General features: G+C 39.0%; 3 protein-coding genes across 13 annotated transcripts; all 3 read left to right on the top strand.

Moving 5' to 3' along the window:
• The first annotated feature begins 902 nt into the window (after positions 1-902).
• LOC126410106 (probable pectinesterase 67) lies at positions 903-9,822 on the top strand. Its single transcript, XM_050078095.1, has 11 exons — positions 903-1,120; positions 2,461-2,626; positions 2,693-2,923; positions 3,125-3,208; positions 4,135-4,197; positions 5,886-6,217; positions 6,338-6,510; positions 7,340-7,524; positions 7,626-7,873; positions 8,724-8,873; positions 9,601-9,822. The coding sequence occupies exons 1-11, from the start codon at positions 903-905 to the stop codon at positions 9,653-9,655; spliced, it is 1,905 nt and encodes a 634-aa protein (XP_049934052.1). The 3' UTR covers positions 9,656-9,822.
• A 5,221-nt stretch (positions 9,823-15,043) lies between these two features.
• LOC116255265 (glycine-rich cell wall structural protein-like) lies at positions 15,044-16,244 on the top strand. 11 transcript variants are annotated; one of them, XM_050078054.1, is made up of 3 exons: positions 15,044-15,252; positions 15,373-15,420; positions 15,505-16,244. In XM_050078054.1, the coding sequence occupies exons 1-3, from the start codon at positions 15,090-15,092 to the stop codon at positions 16,026-16,028; spliced, it is 735 nt and encodes a 244-aa protein (XP_049934011.1). In that variant the 5' UTR covers positions 15,044-15,089; the 3' UTR covers positions 16,029-16,244. The 11 variants fall into 11 exon arrangements, with proteins under 11 accessions (XP_049934011.1, XP_049934010.1, XP_049934009.1 ...); XM_050078053.1 differs by having other exon boundaries at positions 15,349-15,375; positions 15,460-16,244; XM_050078052.1 differs by lacking the exon at positions 15,373-15,420 and having other exon boundaries at positions 15,433-16,244.
• Positions 16,245-21,000: 4,756 nt separating this feature from the next.
• On the top strand, positions 21,001-21,828 carry LOC116255264 (glycine-rich cell wall structural protein-like). Its single transcript, XM_031631040.2, has one exon. The coding sequence runs from the start codon at positions 21,001-21,003 to the stop codon at positions 21,826-21,828; it is 828 nt and encodes a 275-aa protein (XP_031486900.2).
• Positions 21,829-23,188: the final 1,360 nt, after the last annotated feature.

The following is a 23,188-nucleotide window of genomic DNA, read 5'->3' as shown; positions in this document are numbered from 1 at the left end:
TGCAGACACTGTTCTCAATGAGTTTCACAGCCAACCAAATTATCGTAAAGGTGAAAAAAAGAAAAGTTTTAGTTACCGAATTAAAGCTTACTTTTTCTGCATAGACAAACAGAAGCATGACTAGAACCTACCACGTGCTTGTGTGCAATCTCATACATAAAAGGAATTTACGGAGCATTAAAAAACATAAGTTTTCCGAAAACCACAAAAGGAATTTCTGGTATATTCAGAACCTTCACGAAGAAAACAAAATACTTGATGAATTAAGCACGCCAAATATCACGTAGATTGATTTCAAACTACATGTTTAGAAAAAATCCTTTCTGTACAAAAAAATTCCAAATTTAACCAGTTAAGCCATTTACATTCAACGAATAAATGTAAAGTTCTGAAATCAAGAAGGAAAAATTCAACGTCTTCATAGAAAAACTTAATTTCTGATATAATTTTAGAATTAAATAACGGCATGAATAAACAGAGTACTGTATGTTCAGGCCTGGTGGATGCTTATAATACTAAATGACAATAAACATGCCTTTTTAAGTGCTTCAAGCTTTCAATTTCTTCATATCAAATACAAAGGAGTTAAAATTTCCGATAACGAAAAGATCTCATGAAATATTAAAGCAAACTTCTCTTAATTGCATTCACAAGCTAGAATTTAGCAAGAAATCCAAGAACAATAACAGGAACACAAGTCAGAAGGAATAAAATCGAATTCACTCCAATTAAGACGACAAAAACAGGAATCGAGAGACGTACTTTAAGTGAAAATTGCAATAGACGCCGAAATAAACTGCATATTCAACCAGAAGGCAATAATTCCACAAAGAAAACGCTCAGAAACTCTACTTAGTGACTAGAAACAATGATCGGAAGCCCGTCCTAGTTCCAGAACCTAGATGCTGGGAATGTACAACTCACACTGGCTTTTTCTCGGGAAAAGAAGCATGAAATTCACGAAGCTTTTCGTAGAACAGCGATTCGTCTCTCACGAGAGCATCGTGGCCGACGGAGAGGCTCTCCGGCCAAACTGGAGCCGGAAAATCAATTACGAGATCATTAAGCACCTCCGAACCCGCCCCGGAACAATTTCGGGCGAGTACAGGACCGTCAGGAGGTACGATTTCTTCCAAATTTTCGTGCATATTTTGCGCGGGAACATCAGGCAGAGCTTCTCTCTCTTCTATTTTGGAGCAACAGAAGCCTGAAGGGTATTTATGAAGGGTATTTATAAGCAGACTACTCGTGGCACATCAAGGGTTGGAAATTGTGCTTGTTCAGATGGACGGTCAACAACTCGCCATTCGTCTCCGCCGTTAAAGCACGTGGACCCAGTTTCAAATTCCAATGGAAAACCGGACCTGTTACAATCAGACCCGAAACCGACCCGTTCATCCGTATTCCCGCGCAGAAGTGTTCCGAAACGGTCGTTTTTGGCCTTTGCTGCTGCTCCAAGCATGAGGGAAAACTCTCCAACTTCAGTGAAGTGGTTTTACGAAGGTGCCAGTCGTTCTTCTCACTCAGGGAGACAATTGACACTTCAGGAACTTTCTCCAAACTTAGGAGAGTATCCAGTCTCTACATCATTTTCATACAATTTCTAAGAAATTTCAGGAAATATTCGACTTCATGCGTTAATAAGTATGTTCTTTTTTTGCATCAAAATTATACATTCTGCAATTGGCACCATTATAAATGAGGAACTCTGTGTTGGTTCGGTGTCAATGATACGTCAGAATTTTCTATGGTTTATAGGTTCTTCAAATTCTTCTTCTTGCAGAATTTTGTCAGTTCTTCAGATACATTGTAAGTAAATAAGTGTAAATTATCATTCTAAGTGTCCGGTTCTGTTCTGTGAGATCAGTTTGGAACTTTTGGCGTCAGAGGTTTTTTACTTGGTCTGTCTATATTTAAAAAAAGTTGAAGCGGCAGCATCAATGGGCTCAATGCAGTTTGTGCCACTGCATAATTTGGCTACTTTTCCCAAGTTGATTTGGCATGTAACTGTCAGTATCATGTTCTTAACAAGCGGAGTAAGATCCTATGTTGCCAAAAGTGTTATTGTAGATCCTTCTGGAGGCGGTGATTTTGCTACTGTTTAAGCAGCAATCGATTCTGTTCCTCAAAACAATGCAGAATGGATTCTCATTCATGTCAAAGGCTGGGGCATACAAGTAGATCTTTATCTTTCTTCTTGTATAATTGATTCCAATTCAGTTCACATGTGAATGCATCCTCGTGGTTGTTCAATACTGTGTGTGACTGTTTGATTATTCTGTGTTAGATCCCTTTTACTGATTATCTTCCTCTATTGGAATTTCACGTTGGTACATCTTCATGTAGTTATTGTGCTAGTTATTTCAATTACTGTTGTTGAACTTCATGTTGGCTTGTTAAGTCAGCCTCTTCTCTGTTGATTAAACACTGGTTCTCATCTCTGGGCTTATTTGGCATCAGCGAGAACGTGACAATACCCCACAGCAAGCCCTTTATCTATCTTGAAGGAGAAGGAAGAGATCAGACTGCCATTGTTTGGGGCGACCATGCACTTCACAGTAGTGGGACAGAATGGAGTGCCACCTTTACTGTCCTAGCTAGTGTTTCAAAAGGCATAAGCTTTAAGGTATGTAACACAAGTGACATGGGTGTCTTTATATCATCCCTGCAACTGGAGTTGTTGCTGAATTAGTTTGTGAATCCTGCTTCTGTCCGCTGCAAGAATTCTGTCACGCCCATCGGCTTGGGTGCGAAGCAGGCTGCTGCAGCAACAATTGGGGCTGATAGATCGGCTCTGCATGGTTGGGGATACTGTGCATTGCAGGACACATTGAATGATCACTTGGGCAGGCACTTCTACAGATCTTGTTACATACAGGGTGTAGTAGATTTCATCTTTTGTTTTGCACGGTCACTCTACCAGGTAACCATTCCCTGTTTGCATCAAATGTATAAAATACTTCCATAGACAGAATATCCTGTTGTGGTTGCATCAAGAAACACTCCAATTCACTATAATATCATGCCATTTATGTAGTATTCATTAAGACATGCCCCACTAAAAATGGCTTGTTTCATGTCTTTTGTTGCATCTCTGCAACAGTCTATCTGTATCTTTATGCAGGATTGTGATATAGTTGCAACAAAGTTTAACAGCAAAATTGTAAATGGAACAATAACAGCTCATGGCAGGCAAGGTTATTCAAGGGTGATATTTTCCAATACAACAATGTCGGATGTTCTTCTTCCTAAAGGTTGGGATTCATGGGGAAAACCAACACTGTAAGACTAAGCATTTCTGTCTGATTTATATTTGTTGGTCTGCATATTATAGAGCACATTTGGAAGTGAGATAAGGCCTCGTAGAAGGAGAGAAAAAATTACACATGAAGGGTCCCAATGAGAAAAATTTTATGTTAGAAAAACTCCCTCTTGTAAGAACATCTGATTTGAGAAAAACGGAAAAGATTGAGAAAGAGAGTTCTTCTGAGTCTCGACAAATTTCTCCATCCTCCATAGGAGAAAAGTTTCACATGAAAAGGAAAAATCTTCCCATTGTAGAATTTTTCTCTAATTATCTGCCTGATGACAACTACTCCAATCATTTTCCCAGCTCCCAAATGATCTTAACAGATCGTCCGATTCCTAATATGAAGGCTTTGAAATTAGTCAGGGCCGTTGTCACAACGTGGTCCAAGAGGACAGGAGCATAGCCAGTGACCATGCCATTCAGATGCTGCAATTGAGTAATTTAGTTAAACAACCTTTGTGTCGTTCGCTCCATAAACGCTACTGTAAAATCAGCCATTGATCCCCAAGGAGGTCGGCATAACGGAAACGGAATCAGGTAGGGGCTGGCCGGCGACCAGTCTCTGCTTCGAATCCTTGGGGTGCCAACTCTCTATGCTGCAAATGATGGGCTACTGACGCGCAAGTTTGAGCAAGGCGGGGGCAGCATCTCGAGACGTCAACACAGGCCCTGTACTTTGGGAGATGAGGAGTTGGGTGGATGCTTCGGCTTTCTTTGAGCGGTGGGTCAAACCTTCCTCACCCCAAGTACAATAATCAGCCATTGATGTGAGAGGACATACTGATTGCAAGAGTAATGAGATATATTGTATATTGGCTTGGCAGTTTGAACACAACTATGTAGAAGTTACAGTAACTGAAGCTTATATGCATGAAATGGAGACACCAGTACGTGAATAGACATAAATGAAGAGCACAAACTTATGCTGATATATCATTTCAAAGATTCAAATGGCTCTGCTTCAATTCCCATTAGTAGCAAGCAGAAATTTGACTCGTTTCAACAGAACCATCACCATTTCTACAACGATCTAAGAACTAAAGCTGCAATTGCAAATTTATAGCGCCAAGATACTTGAACGTCTGTAACAATTGAAAGCCAAACAGATTCCCGTTCGAATCCTCCTCGTGCAGTTGCTTCTTTATAAAAGCTACACAAGTTCAAAGCCACCCCTGCAGATTAACACTGCCGAACTTGACAACAAAATATAACGTACGTTGCATTGAAATACTTCGGAATATTTATACTATGCATCTCTCTGAAGTTCTGAACCAATGTATGTTGACAGAGCAGATGCATTTCTGATTTTAATTTGTTGGTCTGCACATTACCTCATACAAAAAGTAATAGATATGAAAACTTCCCCGGGGAAAGGTCTGATGTGAGAAAAATTCCCTCTTGTAGGAAGATCTGAGAAAAAGGGAAGAATGAGAGTTCTTTCCACAATTCCTCCATCCTCCACCGGAGATAGTTTTCACATTTAAAGGATAAAGATGCGCCTTCTGAAAATCATTTCATATGAGAAAATTTCTCTGTTTCCCTGCCTGATGTCAATTACTCGAATCATTTTCCCAGCTTCCAGACGCGTCTTGGAAGATAGATTTTGGTATAGCTATTGCATTTCCTTTATTTTCTGTTTCCTGTTGGGCCTCAACTCACTGACTTCTTCTGCCATCGGCATTTTATATGCCAGGAACATATTTTACGCAGAGAATGCATGCACTGGGCCTGGTTCAGACATCAAAAATTGCGTAAGATGGGAAGCAAAGCCCAACCAAGAGCAGATTAACCAATTTGTCAGCATAACAAGGAGAAATGGCTCCAAAAACAGCCAAAATAACTAGGCATATTTGGACGTAATTTCAGCAGAATTTCAATCTTCTGATTGTTGATTGTGTTTTCCAAGTTGATCTCAAATCTGTTTGTTTAGCGCGGGAAAAAGGAAGGCACTGAGGAAGGGAAAAATCTCTAGAAGCGACCTCCCAACGGGAGGTGATTAAATTTTCGTTGCTGAATTTGGTCGCAGATTCTAGTCAATTGGTCTCGGGACATGGTGGATTCGCTGATCCGGTTATGGAAAGTAATTTGTTCACGTAAATCTTTTCTGGATCGACATCTCTCTCCCTCTTCATTACGGGATTATTATGGAAATGTCTTGCTCCTAGTGATTTCCAGCCTTAATTTTGGAGGGAATTCGGGCTTTCCTTCCTATTATGGTGCGTTTCTTTCTCTTTTTATCACAATCACCATTGTGTTTCTCCGTTAATTCTTTTGCTTATGTTGAATGAAGATATGGTTATTGTACACGGAGCTTCTCTTGTCTTTCTCTGAGTTGCAGATTCCTCTGTTTTTCTTTCTTGGGTTTATTGGATTTTTTTTTGTAGATTCGTTTTGGATTTTTTAAAAATCTTTGTGGGCTCCTTAGTCTGGAGATATTTGCTGTTTCTGAAGTTGAAGTCGGGTGGAGGTCTTGCTTGTTCGTGGTTCATATTGAGTTATTTTCACTGTTTTTCTTCGTGGATGAATCTGCCATTCTTGATTCTAGACAAGTAGTGTGTGGGGTTCTCTGTATTAGTTAGTGATCCTCCATTTTTCTGGCTTCGTAAGTTCTACAAAAGTTTCAGTTGTTCTGGTTTTGGGACTTTCTACAATGGTGGTATCACGTACTTTTCCATGTTTTCTGCAACTTTTTCTGCTGTCTTTCGCTATTCTTTTGTCTCTGTCCTCCGCTGGCACCAAAGCTAAAAGTTACTTTCTGCTGAGAAGAATTCAGTCTCAGACTGTAACGACCATACAGGTAGATTCTGGTGGAAGAGGTGATTTTAGGACCATTCAAGCGGCGATTGATTCTATTCCATCAGGAAATCAGCAGTGGATCACTATCCATGTCAGGGCTGGAATTTACAAGTTCGTAATTCCTGACAATCCTGTTCTTTATTTCGCATTTCAATTCGGGTTTCCACTTTTAATATTTGAAGTAATCGAGTAATTGGTTGTTCATTTTTCCTCTCCATTCTTTGTTGATAGCGAGAAGGTGGTTGTACCATATGATAAACCATTCATTTTTCTGGAAGGTGAAGGAAGAACTTCCACTTTTATCACATGGGCTGACACAGCAGCCAGGATTGGTACAGCAGGGAGTGCAACTTTCACATCATATGCTCCCAATTTTGTAGCCAGATGGATAAGCTTTAATGTAAGTAACCTTGCTTTTATGCTATAACCTATAGTCAGTGCAAGTTTGATTGCTTTTATAGCACACCTTACAAGAGCTCTCAGACATCGTTACAAAAATCTTGAATAGCCTCTTCACAAAAATCTTGAATAGCCTCTTCAGATTTAACCCCCTTGCACTGTATTGATTTTCTATTTTTTTTTTCTTTTCAACTCAAAAGTGTCCGAGTCCCTAAGTCACATGGGTACTTCTGTAAGGTTTGCGTACCCGTGTTGTCGTACCCATACCCAAAATGAGTACTTAGACACACTCGAGTACCTTTAAATTCACATTGCTTAATTCTACTTTGATTTAATTTTTTTCACCTTACTTTTCATTATATTCTTAGAGTATTGTTCATTAACATACTAATGTTTTTATTTATATCACTTGCTTACTAAAATGTCACTTTCATTTTGATTTTTTGTATTATTTTACATAATAACCTTTAGATTCAAATTGCATCATTTTACTTTGATTTAATTTTTTCTATTCTTAGAGTTATTGTTCATTAACATACTAATGTTTTTATTTATCACTTGTGCACTAAAATATTTCTTTCATTTTGATTTTTTTGTGTTATTTTGCATATATACATACATATATCATGTCGTACCTCATACCTCATACCCACATTTTTTAAAGTAGTCGTGTTGGTACTCTATACCTCTGTACCCGTACCCATGTGTCTTAGGGTCCGACTGAAAATTTAACCCACAAAAAACAAATAGATACACAACCAAACTTGCCCCCCCTTGGTTCCATTTAAAACTGACTTGTGTGAATCTGGATCCAGAATACTTTTTCGCCCAAAGAAAATGAGCCCCTAAGTCAGGCAGTAGCAGCGCTAGTTGCAGGAGATATGTCGGCATTTTATGGCTGTGGATTCTCTGGCATACAGGACACTCTGTTTGATTTTCAGGGGCGGCACCTCTTCCGTTCGTGTTATATAGAAGGCACAGTTGATTTCATATTTGGCTCTGGCAGGTCCCTATTTGAGGTGCAGTAATCCTTTATTTTTTTTGTTTTCAACTTCTCAAGTTGCAAGAACTTGCTTTTCTTTTGAGTATAACAGGTGAAATATATACTATTCATTTGTAGGATTGCACAATTTTTGCCAAGGTTGATATGAAAGATATGGCATATGGCTATATAACAGCTCAGGGGAGAGATAAGAACAATTCTTCATTTGGCAGTGCCTTTGTTTTTTCTCATTCTAAAGTTTTTGGTACGGGACCAGTGTTCCTGGGAAGAGCATGGAGGCCTTATTCCAGAGTTATCTTTTATCGGACATATATGTCTGATGTTATAGTTCCTGCAGGATGGGATTCTTGGAATCAACCAACACAGTATCTCTCTCTCTCTCTCTCTCTCTCTCTCTCTCTCTCTCTCGATATATATATATATATATATATATCATATCTTGAAGCGTGTGGCTCATCATAGTTTCAGAGTTGACATCCCAACCATGAATATCTGTTGCGAGAACTCTTGCAGTGATCTACAGAATCGATATGCACACATAAGCATTCAAGCATACAGCCTTGAACCCGTAGTAGGCATATCTATCTTCATTTGTTACTCTCATTTGCTGGTGCCAAACTATTGTTATAAATGTCAAAGTTTTTTGGAAAAAATGTGGAAACCTGAAAGTAAAGAAAAGTGAAAAAGAACTGCGGTATTCTGAAACGATGCCTAGGCAAAAATAGTGTGTTCTTGTTTCTGCATGTTCTGGGAATAACGTTTTTAATATATTTTATTTTTTTGACGTTCTTTTGTATTAGTAGTTAATTTTTACTTTTATCAATGATTTTGTAAGACAATTTGTAGTATACTCAAATTTTCATCATTTTTGCTGTTATTTTTGTAGTTTCTAATTTTTTGAATTCTTGAGTTTTTCTTGAAAAAGGGAAATCTTCCCAGTGAATTCCTCAAGAAAAATTTCTATGTCAAAATTATTCTGCAAGGAGATCCCAAGATCCCTGAGTTGTCAGGGTGAGATCTCTGGGATCTACGAAAAGAAAAGTTATCGGTTTTTCTTGAAACTTGAAAGTAGAAACTTCTATAAGAGAGTAGCTTTGTAGCATGCATAATTTAGATTCTGTGACTCAAACTTTCTTCCCCTCCCTCTCGCTCTGATAATTGCACTCTGTTCTGCCATTAAAGCCCTAAACTGATAGACTATTTCTGCTGTTTTAGAAATCTTTCATACACGGAGTATGGCTGCGACGGACCTGGCTCTGACACTTCCAAGCGGGTGAAATGGCTGCGGACAATTAGCTCACAGAGGTTGTCATACTATACAAGCTTGAGTTATATTGGCATGAGACGCTGGTCTCACCCACAACAGTAAGAACACACCTTTCTTTCCTACTTGCATCTCAGTGATTAGTGCGGGTAGTCCCTGCCTGTTCTTGCATAGGCTCTAGGATCGTCTTCTTTATTCTTATTGTTGATTCATCTGCTGTTGCATCAAAAGTATGAATACAAGCAATACCATTCGCCGCTTGAAGCATGGCACCAGTGTTTAATAGTCTTTACTTCTACTATATTGCTCAACTGGTTCATTCATGACTCCAAACAAAATGTTTTCTCTATGGGGGTGTTTGGATGACACTTAAACCTAGTTTTGCATGCAAAATCAGGTTTTTTGGAGTTTTTAAATGTCATCAAAACTGGGTTTCAGAAGAACCCAATTTTGACAAAACCTGGTTTTACAAAAGACAGTGAAAAAATGTGACTTCCTCTCAAGTTATTCCCCAAAACTCAGGTTTTGAATGTGTCACACAAACAAATAAGCCACGTTTTCAAAACCCATTAAAAAACTTGACTTTCACAAAACTATGATTAGATGAAGGTGTCATCCAAATGCCCCTTAAAAATTTAAAAAACTTTTTGCTTGTTCTATCTTACGTTGCATTGGTCACAGATGAAGCTCTTCCAGAGCTCCCACTTCAAATCTTCTCCCATGGTTATTTTGGACAGTTTCTGCACTGTAATGTATTGCAACAAGTGTGCTGATTGAAATATACTTTGGAATGCCAAAATCATGGAAATGTTACTGTTTCTTTTGCAGCAATTCCTTTGCGAGACAAATTCCAGAGCCCCCAATTCATGATGATGGTTTATGATGAATGCCAAGATCAGGGAAATGTTACTGTTTCTTCATCCAGTCTTCAGTTCAATGAGATTTCCTGGACATTTGCCTTCTGTATTTACTTTTGTCCACTCATTGCAGTTGCTATACCTTGAAATTTAATTAATGTCAACTGTTGAACTTCTGGTAACTCAAATTGTCTGCCGCCCCATTGGGGAACGGGGTGTGATGATGATGATAATGTTGCTGGATGGCAAAAATTTTAAAAATTATGGTAAAATAGCATTAGTGAGGTTGTATAAAGCATCATCAATTTATAGTGACTTTAGTGACATTTCATAAACTTTTTTAACGATAATTTTTTAAATTTTAACCATCCAGCACTATCCCAGTATATATTCAAGCCAACTGCAGAATTATCACTTTAATACTATAAACCGTTGTTAATGGCAATGTGGCTAAAGACTTAGCCCAAGTTTCAAGTCTTAACCATCCATCAACATTCGGCTGGCTCAATTTTTTGTGTGTGTGTATACACAAGAATTGAGCCAGCCGAATGTTGATGGATGGTTCATATATATATATATATATATATATATATATATATATATATATATATATATATATATATATATATATATGTGGAGAGTCTTAGGAGTATAACCCATAAAGAATCATGTTTAAAATGAAAGCTGAGAGAAAATCAAAGAGAAAAATTATTAATTTATGGTAGATGTCCAAAAAAATTCTTTCTACTTTTTCTCATTCATTTTCTTTAACTTTTTATCTTGAAAATATCAATATCCAAGAATAATCCTAACAAGTTTTACACCGAAACGGGCTGTTTGACAACAGTAACGTTATTGTTTTATGCATCCGCCATAAAAAGTGGGACAGCTTTATAGAACACGTCATTATAGTGTTTAATGAATCGTGTAATACGTGTTTATGACATCCATGTGGTACAGTTGCGCCTTATATCATGGTCCAAGTGCATGAGAAAATAATTCAAAACTTTTTACCTCAAGTTAGAGAATAACTATACCTGTTTAATGGCTGCCACCGGATCAGCGTACGATGCACGCGATCCACCGTTCTCCCATAGGCTTCGGTTTCTTGTTCGCAACCTAAAATCTCCCTTTCTTTAATTGCCGTTATAGCAAGCCCTTCGATCTGTCCAACCAAGGTGTAGACGTGACGTTGCTGAAAATGAATTGAATCGATTGACGAAGCAGAGCTTCCATTAACTTGCAGTGAATTATCTGGGTCCATATGGGCCTAAACATGCATGCACTCCTCCGCCCATGCACATCACACACACCCAACTCTCTCTCTCTCTCTCTCTCTCTCTTTTCAGGATGATACATTCACATGTGATTGTGCATGCATCTCCTGCGTGCATGCACATCACACACCCATCTCTCTCTCTTTCTCTCTTTTTTTTCACTTCACATGTGTACTTGTGCATGCATGCCCTCCTGCGGGCATGCATATCATACACACCCAACTCTCTCTCTTTCTCTCTCTCTTTTCAGGATGATTTCATTCACATGTCTAGTTGTGAGTGTGTGTCTGGGGTGTCGGAGCTATAAATTTTTCATTTAGGAACCCAATTATAATTTCAAAACTTTAATAGTCGGGCCATAGTCCTTGCCAGCCCCCTTGCCTCTTCTCCTGCTAGGCTAGAAGGTAGTTTATACTCAAGGGGTCCGAGGTTCAAATACCATGGTGATCGTCACACTCCGGCACATTATTTTCTGGCGTGAAAATAATGAAAAGCATGACATCTGAATTGAAGGATGTACTAAGTCCACCCAAGTTTCGAAGCATGTCAAAACCTTTTGAGACATAAGGGTATAGCCTTGGGAGTCTTATATACAAAAAGCAGTTTCACTTAAGTAAATATTTATAAAATAATAGTAACATTGGAGATGATATATAAACATCATCCGATGGGACATTTATGCAACACCAGATCTGAAGCAGCGCCTGATTTTGATTCTGATTTCAAATCCCTTTCTATGTCCCATTAAAGTGGAGTGGCTCGGTCAGATATCTGATCATACATTACATCCTTATTTGTAAGCACCACAGAAAATTCTTTGTATATACATCCTAGAATCAAAGCTCCATAACTTCTTGCCTACTAGATAATACAGTAAGTAGATTACTGCATCTGCGGACTTGAGTTTAATGTTTAACAGTTAGTAAGCAAAGCAAAAAAGGGATTTCCACTAATTGGTTCACTACTTATATCAGTATCAATAAACTTACCTTGCAAGGTCCCTTTTTGATTTTAGATTCTAGTTCACATCTATTTTCTTCTAAGCAATTATGCTTTGCTTATCTTTCATTTATTTCATTTACTGGCCTCACTTAAAGTTAAATATCAAATCAATTAGGCCCCAAGGACAGTGACAAGTTACTAACTGAAAGTAGGCTGCATTAACAACTAATCAAACACATACATAGCAGGATTGTCAGTACTGATAAGAACATGAATAGAGAACACCTTATGTCTTATCTGTTGTCATCTCTAACTTCAACTTTAATCTAACTTCATGTTTAATGCCACTGTAAAAACCTGTTGCTAGTACTTCTCTGCCCCCTTCAAAGAGAGAGAGAGAGAGAGTTTTGATTTTTTTTTTTACAGTTACAAATATCAACGACTTTTTTGGCATTCTCAGGATTTTGTTCTGAGATTTTTATACGAGTCTAGCATGATACGAAGAAAATGCAATATAGGAAATATACTAGTTCTGAAAACGGCATTCTAGATTCAAGAAAATGGCATTTTCTGTGTTGCCAACTCCACGCTTTCATGCTATGTAAGCAAACAATTGTTTGAGAAAAACCAAATATCACACCTCATGAGATTTTTCTTGGGAGAAATTTTCCCAAGGAAGAAGAGATTTTTCTACAGAGATCTGAATCACTAGCTCAATGCATGTTTCTACTTCGAAAGAAACCACTATCTACCAATTAGATATGAAAGTGAAAGGACAAATTATTGCTTTGAAATTTGACAACATTAACGTGCTTGATTATAAAGGGATGTGCATTGCTGTGATTTGTATTTATTGCTCTTTGAATTATAGAACCATGTGTTTCCCTCTGCCATGCAGAGCATGTTACACCTATTAAATGCAGTGAGCTATTTATGATTCATAACTTTGGGAAGGCTCATCAATTTTCTTTCTTTTCCCTACACTACTTTTTTGGAAAACAAGAAAAGCAAGACTGTCCCAACTAGAAACAAGAAGCATACATCATTTCATTTCAAAGGAAATATCAAAGACTGAAATTCATATTTCCTTAACACCCAACAACTTGTATCCAAAAATAATAATATATTGGCACATCCATGCTTCACAGCTAACAAGATTATGCATTATGGTGTCCAGTTGCATGCAACCAGCATCCATCATAGACATAAATATTGAGGAAAAGTTCCACAAAATCTTAAGTGAACCATGCAATAATGCACTGCCTACTTATTTTTAAAAATTTCGGTTTTGATCATCAAGAACTGAAAAGGTAGACCATTTAATTGGCTTCTTAGGGTAAAACATATGGGTGAGCCCCGACTACCATGCCTTGCAAGGACAATATCACGAAAAGGATCTGAGTGCAGAGTGACAGGTATGAAACTCGAACCCTGGATCGAATCAGTTCTGGAGCCAGAAATTTCTTGTTAATTGTGTTTAGCCTATCATGGATGGTCGACATAATTATTGTCCAACCACATAAAGAAACTGTCTGCTACCTTATGATTCAAGTCCGGATCTAAGGATTCAGAAAGAGACAAGGATGCAGTGTTATATTCAAAATTGGCTAGTTCCCCCTAAAGAAACTAAGTTCACACACTTAAAGACTCAAGGAGCTTCTATATATGAAGCGATTTCCTGTTTGTTCTCCACATTGTCGCGAACTGTTGCTTTCTTAGTTGAGAATAACGTGCACCTTATCTAGCTTGCACCATTTTTCAGAAGAAAAACTATAAAGGACACTAAAATTGGTCATAAACCAAGTAGTTGATGCAAATTATTTGATTTATTATTGCAAGATTAATGGATGGTATCTCCAATGTAAAGACAGGTTTGAATGCGAAAGTGTCGAGTTGCATGCAATGGACAAATCTTGCATGCATCGCACAAATTAGTTATATGCATTGTGCAAATTGTTACATGCAGCGTCACACAAGCTGTTGCATGCATCGATCAACAGATTTGCATGTTTGCACTAACTTCGCATTGTAAGGTGTATGTGCGATTTTAAATCTTTTGCAGTTTGAGATACATATTGTACACTTGTTTTCTTGCACAACTAGTGGTGTTTAGTGCACATGAAAGGGTAAATCTTCATCAACAAGAACAAGAGCCCAATGAACTTTTGCACATAATTGGATATGTACAAAGGATGCTAATGTTCAAGAAGCTGTTCAGAACATATGCAGATGCAGTTGTTCATAACATAAGCAAATCTCTGTTTAGAGAATCAGCCTAGCAAAAGAAGAAACTGAAAATTGGCAAACGGACATGAGTTCTTGTTGCAAGATGCATTTAGAACACGTAGGTTAACATTAATTCACTGAGAAAAGCCTACAATCTATCCACTTCTCAAATCTTTAATGGCAATCATCAAGTCTTTCACTTGAAAACCCATGCTTGATTTTTGGAAAATCTCAAGTAACTAATCTTATTTCTCATGCTGTTTTAGTATTTTTAAGAATGAACCATTCCATGAACTAACCAATGAATGTAAACATAACTAAGGATCATCGATCCTTCCCAGTAGACAGATAGCGGTCTTTTAGGAAAAATGGTAATGAGCTACTGGCCATTTTAATTTCCAAATTGAACCGATCTCATTAATGAGATCTGCGTTTGTGTTGATCGTGGGATGAATTCCGATTGGTGGCACTGGCGTCGATCCCATGGCGTGTACTCTTCCTAAAAGTTAGGCTAAATTGACGGATTCAAAATGAATTGGTGGCAAACGAAATCGAATATTAAAAGGCAATACATGTTCATTCAACTTCCTACTTTTACTGTTATTCTCTACGGAGGAATGGACTAAAAAACTAAAGTAAAAAGACAAAGGAGAAGTAGAACAGATTCTCCAACATGGGTCGTGCAAGAAGATTACAAGCCACGGACTATTGTTTGAACGATTTCATAAAATTTAAGACAGAGAGAGAAAGAGGCCACCAAGTAGTAGCAAAGTAGCAATAACTGCAGTCTTTCTGCCTCTGCCTCTGCCTCCAAAGCGCGTTGAAATGTAATCGATCGTCATCATGAGGACAAACTGGCATTATCTCCTCACCTACTTTCATTTACTATGCCTTCTCTTTCTCGCACTCTCGATCTCTATCTTCCTGCTTCGACTGCCTTTTAGAGCTGTATAAATAGTTGAGGACGAAGAGAAGGCGAGCATTGTGAGTGAAGTGCTTCTGTGAGTGGAGAAAGATGGGGAGAGTTTCCAAGGGTTTTGGGCTTCTGGGTCTTGTGTTTTTGGCAGTCATTGCCGAGGGGAGGTTCCTTGAGAAGGATAACTTCCTCGGAGGTGGCGGTCTTGGTGGTGGTGGTGGGTTTGGCGGAGGAGCTGGTGGCGGCTTGGGAGGTGGTTTAGGTGGTGGAGCTGGTGGTGGTTTAGGTGGTGGTGCAGGTGGTGGTCTAGGAGGTGGAGCTGGTGGTGGTTTAGGTGGCGGTGCCGGTGGTGGTTTAGGTGGCGGTGCTGGTGGTGGTCTAGGAGGTGGCGCTGGTGGCGGTCTTGGAGGTGGCGCTGGTGGTGGTTTAGGTGGCGGTTTAGGAGGTGGCGCTGGTGGCGGTCTTGGAGGTGGCGCTGGTGGTGGTTTAGGTGGGGGTGCAGGTGGCGGTCTAGGTGGTGGTGCTGGTGGTGGTCTTGGAGGAGGAGCTGGTGGTGGGCTTGGAGGAGGAGCTGGTGGTGGTCTTGGCGGTGGTGCCGGTGGTGGCCTTGGTGGCGGTGCTGGTGGCGGTCTAGGAGGAGGCGCTGGTGGTGGCCTTGGAGGAGGAGCTGGTGGTGGTCTTGGCGGTGGTGCTGGAGGTGGCCTTGGTGGCGGTCTAGGAGGAGGCGCTGGTGGTGGTTTAGGTGGCGGTGCTGGTGGTGGGCTCGGTGGAGGAGCTGGTGGTGGAGCCGGTGGTGGATTCGGAGGTGGTGCAGGTGGAGGTTTAGGAGGAGGGTTTGGAGCTGGAAAAGGAGTTGGATTTGGTGGAGGAGCTGGAGGTGGAGGTGGTGCTGGTGGTGGTGGAGGATTTGGAGGAGGAGCTGGTGGAGGTTTTGGAGGTGGTGCCGGTGGTGGATTCGGTGGTGGCGCCGGTGGTGGCTTTGGAGGTGGAGCTGGCGGTGGTGGAGGCTTTGGAGGAGGAGCTGGAGGTGGCTTTTGAATTTCCGGACGCAGAATGATGCTTAATTATATTTCATATAACAGCCAGAGTATGCCTTGTAATGGTTCATAATGCTATTGTTTGCAGTGTTCAAATAAGTGCCAAAGGCCAAGTCCCCTTAGTTGAAGAGTTATTTGATATAGCAAACTACCTATCGATGTCAAATGCCGAGTCTATTCAGTCCCTCTTGAATTGTAAAACTACGTATTCCTATCTCATGTATCTCTCTCGTGCACAGGATCTCTCTCTCGCTCTTTCTCTCTCTCTCTCTCTCTCTCTCTCTCTCTCTCTCTATATATATATATATATATATATATATATATATATATATATATATCATCTAATTTCATTGATTACTGTCAAAATCTTTGTTGTCGATGAAATCGCTCGAAGAAAAGCTCAATCGCAGTAGTTTTTGGATCAGAGAGTAAGGATACTGAAATTATAAGAACAGCAATGAACATAAAACTAAAAAGGATATCCTTAGCTTAGGCAACGATGAATCAGGTTGGAACTTGTCTCAGTATCAATGCACCTGCCACATTCATTTCCTGTTATCGATTCCATTCTGATACCGGCCGATTTGAATTGGTTTTTGACAATTGACCGTAGTATTGATCCGCTCCCCTTCTTTAATACAAGAAAAGAAATAATCGTCCCAATTAGAACCATAGTTCTGAAACATAAATATAAATGTAAAACAATATATATATATATATATTGTTTTAAGTTGCTAGATGCTAGTGTTTTTATTTATTATTTTTTTCGATATGGTGTCAAACTGCGGGCAACCAACAATGAAGGCAGGCAGGAAAATTGGGCAAATGCCAGCAAAACCCAAACTGGAACATGACAATAGTAAATTATTATATAAAAGATTGCAAGATTACTCGTATTGTATTAAAGGATCTGGTTAGAATCATGTGATCACTGTTACATTCCCGTGTATTACTCATTTAGTTTGCAAATAATAGCAAGCGAAACACTTAAAGTTGAAGTCACAAGCTTTTTATGTTCATTTTGTCCTTATAGCAGACTCTATCTTCTTGAACAGAGGGGTAGTTTGGGTCATTTCGAAGCCTGAACAGAATTCTATAGAAAAATGTACAAAAACATATTCAAGTTTTGATTTGCTTCCACAATTTAGCCATCTAGATTTCATTGGAAACAGACAATCAAGCAAATAATTATAAACTTAAGTATGTTTCTGTTATATCACAAGAACATGAGTGTCTTTTCATAAAAAGTTCCTTACAAAATTGTCTGAACATGGTATTGAAGTACGCATTTGTTAATATGATAGAAACCCGAAAAAAAAAACATCAACTAAAATGATAAAAGTGTGACAAAAAAACATCAACTAAAATGATAAAAGTGTGACATAATGATGAAGATTAATGTTGACGAAAAATAGCTTAAAATATTTAAAAAATGGAAATTGGCAGTCTTGATCCTCTTGAACTTAATGGAAGGGTCAGCCACCATCAATTCGAATTGGCATCAAGCTGATTTTAATAACATTACTTAAAAGGAGTTCTCAATTTCAAGTTTTTTGCAGTATCAAAAGGAAACTACCATTATAGACCTGTTTATCTCGCATCTTCATCTAAAGAGCATAGCATAGCTGGTGAAATTTATTAACGTTAGTTTGATTCAGGACTGTTTGAAAACAAACAAATATGAAAAATGGAGACATTCTATACTAATGAAGATATATTCTACATTACTCCAGCGTAGATTGATTACACAAAAGAGAGATAAAATGCAGAGGCGATACAAAGACTGTTGGAGAGAGAGCTGAACCTTTAATTGTTCTTGCTGCGAGTAGATTCTCAGAGATTCTTAGAGCTGTTAACTGGGGGAAAAAAACGATAAGTTCGGAGACATGACTCACTGATTTGAGAAAAGGGTGTTCGTGAAATATCTTTTTCTGCAACATTAAATCGTGCGGAAAGATTGAAAGACACTCTCTGACGACCACCATTGTTTGAAAAACAAGCGTATGGAATTTAAGAGAGTAGTTGACGGCGATTGCGGTGGAAGAAACAAAACCACTGCAGTAATTCAATAAGTGCACTCTGTCTCCCTCTATCTGCCTTTTCCAAGCCCGTAGAAAAGCACTGGCAAACTCCCAACTGTGTTCATTTATTACTCTCTCTCTCTCTCTCTCTCTCTCTCTCTCTGTAGAGATAACTTCTTCTATGTTCAGGTACCTTTTGACGTTTCTGAACTTGAATAAATGGTTATGGAGGGAGAAGAGGTAGGCACTGTGAGTGAGTGCAGTGCTTCTGCGAGTGGAGAAACGACGGGGCGGGTTTTGAGTTTCTGGGGCTCGTGTTTTTGGCAGTCAAGTTCCTTGAGAAGGATAATGTTCGGTGGTGGTCTTGGTGGTGGTGGTGGTTTCAGTGGAGAAGCTGGTGGTGGTTTGGGAGGTGGAGCTGGAGGAGGTCTAGGAGATGGCGCTGGTGGCGTACTGGTAGTGGGTTAAGAGCAGGAGGTGGCTTTGGTGGTGGTGCTGGAGGCGGCGCTGGTGGTGGCTTTGGCGGAGGAGGTGGTGGTGGTGGTGGTGGTTTCTCAAATCACGTCTTACAATGATACATTATCTTTCTGATCCTTAAGTGCTGTTGTAGTTAAAAGAGTCGTTGTAGTCGTCTATTTTGAGTTCTCATTTGATGAAGACTCTTATCTTCCGACCCCCACTCTAATATTGTCCAGTTTGTGACACTATGCTTGTATCCTTTCAAGCAAATCAGTCTCATATTCAAGCAAAATGCATCTAAGAGTTAGTTTCATTTAATTTGTAGCTCTCTCTCTCTTATATATTAAAATCAGCACACTACGTTGTTAGATGACCAAATATTTAAAATCTATGGCCAAAAATACTACAAACTTTTGTCGTTAACTATATACCTAAAGACTGCAAATTTTTTCAAACTTGACTTTCTCCGGTAACCTTTTACTTATTATTTAGAAACAAATCCCCAATACCTTTTGTAATTTTCTTGATAAGTGTCACATTATCTATAAATAAGGGCTGGGAATAACTCTTGATAGTCAATATGGGAAAGACAAACATGTTGGCCAAATAATAAGAACGTAATTTGGTAGTACATCTGTTGTCTGTCAGGGTAACAAAATCTTGAGGCCCTGATGTGACAGTTTTTATAAAAAAAATGTGTTCTTTGTTGAAAGACTTATAAAAGTTGGCCTTCTTTTGGAAGTACATATTTCTGAAATACTAGCCAACATATACCAACATTGTAAAACTTATAAATGAAACTAAAATGACATTCAACATCTGAATCTTTTGTGAAACTAACATGATATTCATTCCCCATGTGCTTGAGAGACATCAGAGCGCAAAGATATTTCAGTAAGTACCAGAATTTTTTTTTTCTAATGATGAAGAGTGACAAGTCAAAATTAATCTGCTGATCAGTGAGCAGAAGTGGGAAAAAGAAGAAAACCCTACCCAGTATTAGGCTTCTGGTCATGGGTTCAATCCCTATGGCCGCCTCTATTCATGACCAGGGGCTGTTGAGACAAAAAGTTCCGGATAAAAATTATAACATTTGTTTTGGAGATAACGTTTCAGGATAGAGTATCCTGCCATTCAAACGCGATCTAAGGGGATTTCAGCTTCAAGTTTTGCACCATCAGAGAGACATTAATTATAAGTATGACAAGCTAGACCAGCATAGTTAGGTCATTATACTTGCACCATGAGAGTATTTCTCTGATTTTGTGAAGTTGTTCTTAGGGGCGTTTGATGGTTTGGAATTTTGAGTCAAGAATGAAAATTTCATTTTCATCCTCAAACTGGAATGAAATCAAAATTCCAAGTTTTAGTTTTCAAATTCCAACAAAAATACCTTGTTTGTTTAATCATTCTAACTTCCTAAAAAATTAGCATTTTGATTTTAAGATTTCATGATTCTGATTATATCAAACACCCCTTAAAGAAAAAAAAAAATGATGAGATAAAACAATGGAAGGAGGGCACTTGGACAAGCAACGGTTGATACGATCACATTTGTGAATCTTTTCAGACAATTTATTCTGAAGCTGGTTATGAACTAAAGCATTTAATGACGAAGATATCTCTGGTCAGTGAAAAGGAGAGCCCACTATAAGACCTACAAAATATAGTAAAAAATTTAAATGTCTAAAAAAAACATTTCTTTTAAAAAATCTAGCAAATATCCCAACTTTTTCTTTTTTGGTGCATATCCCCCATCTCAATCTATTCTCCATTTCTAAGGCAAAATCTTTGAAAGAATATTGCATGCACCTTTCTTTTATCTGTTTCCCTTGTTGCCACCAAAGTTTTTGTTCATGTCAGCTGCAAGAATTTACGTGGGACTAGCTTTTAGATTGAACAAGATTATTAGCTCAAATAGTAGAATATATATATATATATATATATGAGTGAGGTCTGTTATAAAAAAGGGGGACCCGTAGAACGATGGTTGTAGAGAGATAAAGAGAGAGAGCATGAAGGAAGTTTCGCTCTTCTGCGAGTAGATCCTAGAATTCCGTAGTTGTTTTTAATGAGAAAAGAAAAAGAGAAGATTCGAGATATGATTCGCTGACTCGAGAAGACGGTGCTCCCGAAATGTGCATCTTTTTCTGCAACATGCAGTCGTGCAGAAAGATTGAAGCACACTGTCTGACGATGGCCATTGTTTGAAAAACGAGCGTATGGAATTTAAGAAGGTTGTTGACGGCGATGGGAGTGCAAGGCTACGCCGAAATTCAATTAGTGCTCTTTCTCTTTCTCTGCCTCTTCGAACCGCGTAAACTCCCTGGCATACTCCCTTCCCCAACTGCATTCATTTATTACCCCTCTCACTCTGTGGAGATCTCCTCCCTCTCTCTCTTCTGAGTGGCTTTTGAGGTTGTATAAATAGCTATGGAGGAAGAGGAGGTGTGCACTGCGAGTAAGTGAAGTGCTTCTGCGAGTGGAGAAAAGATGGGGAGAGTTTTTAAGGGTTTGGGGCTTCTGGGTGTTGTGTTCTTGGCAGCCATTGCCGAGGGAAGGTTCCTTGAGAAGGATAACTTCCTCGGTGGTGGTGGTCTTGGTGCTGGCGGCGGTTTAGGTGGTGGTGCAGGTGGCGGTCTTGGTGGTCGTGCTGGCGGTGGTTTAGGTGGTGGCGCTGGTGGTGGTCTTGGAGGTGGTGGTGGTGCAGGTGGCGGCCTTGGAGGTGGTGCTGGTGGCGGTTTAGGTGGTGGTGCTGGTGGCGGTGTTGGAGGTGGTGCTGGAGGTGGTGGTGCTGGTGGCGGTGTTGGAGGTGGTGCTGGAGGTGGTTTAGGTGGTGGTGCTGGTGGCGGTCTGGGAGGTGGTGCTGGTGGAGGTTTAGGTGGTGGCGCTGGAGGCGGTCTTGGAGGTGGTGGTGGTTTAGGTGGTGGTGCTGGCGGCGGTTTAGGTGGTGGTGCTGGTGGCGGTCTGGGAGGTGGCGCTGGCGGAGGTTTAGGTGGTGGCGCTGGTGGTGGTCTTGGAGGTGGTGCTGGTGGCGGTTTGGGAGGTGGTGCTGGAGGAGGTTTAGGTGGTGGCGCTGGTGGCGGTCTTGGAGGTGGTGCTGGTGGAGGACTAGGAGGAGGCTTTGGAGCTGGAAAGGGGGTTGGGTTTGGAGCTGGAAGTGGTGCAGGTGGTGGCTTCGGAGGAGGAGGTGGTGCTGGAGGCGGTGCTGGTGGTGGCTTAGGAGGAGGAGGTGGTGCTGGTGGTGGTTTTGGAGGTGGTGCTGGAGGTGGCGTTGGTGGTGGCTTTGGCGGAGGAGCTGGTGGCGGTGGTGGTTTCTGAAATCAGGGCTTACAATCATACATAATCATTCAGATCCTTTAAATAAGTGCTATTGTCCCCTCCCTAGTAAAGAGTTGATGTAGTACCTTCTAATTAACCCTCCATGGCTGTGCTTGAACGAAATCGATTCGTCCCCCTTTTATTATCATTCTGTTTGACAGTTTGTCCGCTATATTGTATTCTTTCAAGCAAATGCATCTAAATAGCTACTTTCATTCTTGTTAACTTCTGTTGAGACACCACTCTCTCTCTCTCTCTCTCTCTCTCTCTCTCTCTCTCTCTCTCTCTCTATATATATATATATATATATATATATATATATATATATATATATATATATATATATATATATATATATATATATATATTTCAAGCAAATGAATCTAAATTGCTACTTTTATTGATGTTAACTTCTGTTGGGACACCAGTCTCTCTCTCTCTCTCTCTCTCTCTCTCTATATATATATATATATATATATATATATATATATATATATATATATATATATATATATATATATATATATATATATATATATATATATATATATATATATATACACTATTGAATGTTCACCAATGTAATCATACTTAATAAACAAAAAAAGGAACTTGGTTCTGAGTTGGTGACCTAATAGGATATCCTCTTGTCCATGATCTTGCTTTTGCTTCTTCTGTTAAATCTAAGAGTCACTTACTTGAACTTAATTGGGCGTTTATCGTTTAATTTTATGTTAAATACCACAAGTTCTAGTTTACCTGGTAACTGAGATTGATTATATGGTTCTTAGTTCCTAGTCCTTTTAAGTATGAAGTAAATGCACTGGCAATTTATTTCAAATATATATATATATATATATATATATATATATATATATATATATATATATATATATATATATATATATATATATATATTATGATCTGTAAGATTTAACCTTTGGTTCCCAAAAATTACATAAATATTCTGAGATAAAAAACTAAAGTTGAGTACCTAAATAAATTAGTTTTTTGTTTTCCTCTACCATGATTAGTGAATGCTTCACTTTGAATGTGCCGTCAGCAATATTAGATTTCTGAACAAAATGATATTAATATTCCAGAATTTTCAATTGTGATATATTGTTTCATAATTGTCTGCGTGTGAACAAACTAAAAAAAACAAAGTTTCTCTTTTACGAGACTTGGCATTATTTTTAATGTATTAAAGCATTAAATCGACCAATTATATCATATAAGAAATCTCTCATGAAAATTAACAATAATTTGCTGACCATTCACCGAATCAGGAACTAGCAAGTGATAAATGAAAAGATTCAAAATTAAGCAATTAATGAACTTTTCTAATCCATATATATCC

The sequence above is a fragment of the Nymphaea colorata genome, chromosome 5, assembly GCF_008831285.2.
Source record: "Nymphaea colorata isolate Beijing-Zhang1983 chromosome 5, ASM883128v2, whole genome shotgun sequence".
Classification (NCBI taxonomy): domain Eukaryota; kingdom Viridiplantae; phylum Streptophyta; class Magnoliopsida; order Nymphaeales; family Nymphaeaceae; genus Nymphaea; species Nymphaea colorata.
The sequence above is the reverse complement of the archived record's forward strand: the minus strand, read 5'-3'. Positions and strand labels throughout refer to the sequence as shown.